The sequence below is a fragment of the Etheostoma spectabile genome, chromosome 8 (genome assembly GCF_008692095.1).
Source record: "Etheostoma spectabile isolate EspeVRDwgs_2016 chromosome 8, UIUC_Espe_1.0, whole genome shotgun sequence".
In the NCBI taxonomy this organism is placed as follows: domain Eukaryota; kingdom Metazoa; phylum Chordata; class Actinopteri; order Perciformes; family Percidae; genus Etheostoma; species Etheostoma spectabile.
In genome coordinates, this window is record NC_045740.1 from 18,552,049 (window position 1) to 18,554,018 (window position 1,970).

A 1,970-nucleotide genomic window follows, 5' to 3' on the forward strand; every position below is an offset into this window, starting at 1 on the left:
TTTCCATAATGTTGTCAAACACTTAGAATATTAATCTGAGTCTGCCAGGAGCAAAACGAGCACTTTAATGAACGTAAATACAAGCTGGAGAATTGTCCTATTAACTTAAAATTGTAGCTTGTTTCTCTGCTGCCGACTGCAGCGATCTCGTTAAATACGACATCACTGTCGAAGGAAAATAATTTGTCAATAGTTTTTATTGAGATTATCGGATACTCTGAGGTGTAGTGGAGTACAAGTATGAAGTAGCAACAGTGGGGATTCTACGATTAGACCTTTTGGGGGAGGGGGGGGGGCTCAGCCCATAATGAGAACAGCTCTAGGTCTAGTGTCCCTGTTTTAAGTTTTGTCCGAGAAATCTGGACACCTTATTCTAGTAGGCCTACTCGGTAGGAGATGCTTGGAGATTATGGAGCAAACCTGACCCATCTGTCTTTTTAGTGTCTCATGGTTATGTGTGTCCACTTTTGTCCTGCTTCAAGAATCAGCTTGTAGTTTTATTTCTCTTGTTTACTCCCTAGCTTACTCTCTCTCTAGGTCATACATTTTAAACTGACCTAAAGCAGACAATGAAAAGTAGTTTTTTTAACGTGAATATAGCAAAAAGAAATACCCACCCTTACTCCTAATGTTTATGCTAGTGACCTCAAGTAATTCCTTTTTGGAGAGAAGTTGTTGTCATTTCCACAGAGCCTGTGTTTTAACCAATCAGAGACGTACGTTCAGAGACTTCTTTGGCTCAGGCCCAACTTTTCTTCCCATAGACCAACATTTAGTTTTTGCCTGGGTCGTTTTCCCCAAATTTCTTTTTCTTTCTTTTTTTCTTTCTTTTTTGGGACATTTTTGTTTTGACCAAGTTTTTGAAGCTTTCTCCAACATTTGTTGTCACTTTTTGACGTTTTCTAACTTTTCCCGAAGTTCTTACTCATTTTTTTACAGTGTCTTTGCGGTTTTTTTTGGACGTTTTTGTTGTTTTTTTCCCTACATTTCTGGCATTTTTTTCAGTGTTCTGAAATCTTTTTCTTTTTCTTAAAATGCTATAAATGTAATAAAACACCCAAATTCAATGAAAACGGTGAACTGATCCGTTATTTAACTTGTGAGGAGCGTTGTATGGAACCATCCAAGTTATTTTTTTTTTTTTTTTTACAATTTGGTTCAAGGAAACCCAAATTTCTGATTTAGAAACTTTTTTGAAAACAGGTCAAATTTGACCCCGAGGACAACAGGAGGGTTAACAGATGAGCAAGGCTGATTACAGCGTCCACAGCTGTACAACCTCGTCCCACTCACAGGTAGTGTCCTTCGTACGCGGCGTGGTGGATGGGCAGCTGGGAGCTCAGGTTGTGGATGTTGGGATTTGCTCCGTGCTGAAGCAGGATGTCGATGCAGTCTGGATTCCCCGAGCCGGCAGCGTCGTACAGGACGCTGTCGCCGTTTGGCGCCTGGGCGTTGACATCGGCACCTTTTTAACGTATAAACCACTGTTACAATTTCATAACTAACATCGCGTTCGAACGTTGGATCTCTGAGGAAAAAAGGCTGTGGGTCAAATCGAGAATTAAGAAAAGGTTTAATGCAACAGAATGATGAAGATGATAAGACAAAGACAAGAAGACACAAAACAAACATGATAACACTGCAGCTGACAGCCGACTGGATTCATGCTTCCCCCATGATGGAGTCACGTGAAACCAGGGCTGAATATTCCTAAATCACACACATATATCCGCTGCACCTTGAGGCGGTTCCTTTTCACCTGGTGCATTCAAATCCATTCTCATTGGGCCGTCGTTGGCATGGCAACATGTCGGCGCATCTTTGCTGTCCAATGAGGAAAGACCTGCCTTTAAACTCTGCACCTTTGGGGGTCGCTTTTGGTCACAGATCAAAAGGGTCTGTCGTGTTAATGTGAAACTATAGTTTAATCAGAATTGTGTTGTCCTAGCCTAGACTAAGACCCCAGGTGG

At 41.5% G+C, this 1,970-nt stretch overlaps 2 protein-coding genes across 4 annotated transcripts in view; both read right to left on the bottom strand.

The window, feature by feature from the left end:
- LOC116693732 (ankyrin repeat and SOCS box protein 15) overlaps nt 1–1,970 on the bottom strand; it is a 24,676-nt gene that overhangs the window by 4,053 nt on the left and 18,653 nt on the right. The window lies entirely within an intron of this gene.
- LOC116693734 (ankyrin repeat and SOCS box protein 15) overlaps nt 1–1,970 on the bottom strand; it is a gene marked incomplete at its 3' end in the record, with an annotated part of 6,505 nt that overhangs the window by 837 nt on the left and 3,698 nt on the right. For both annotated transcript variants that reach the window (XM_032522943.1, XM_032522944.1), the window contains 1 exon segment: nt 1,294–1,465. In XM_032522943.1, the coding sequence (XP_032378834.1) occupies nt 1,294–1,465 (172 nt within the window).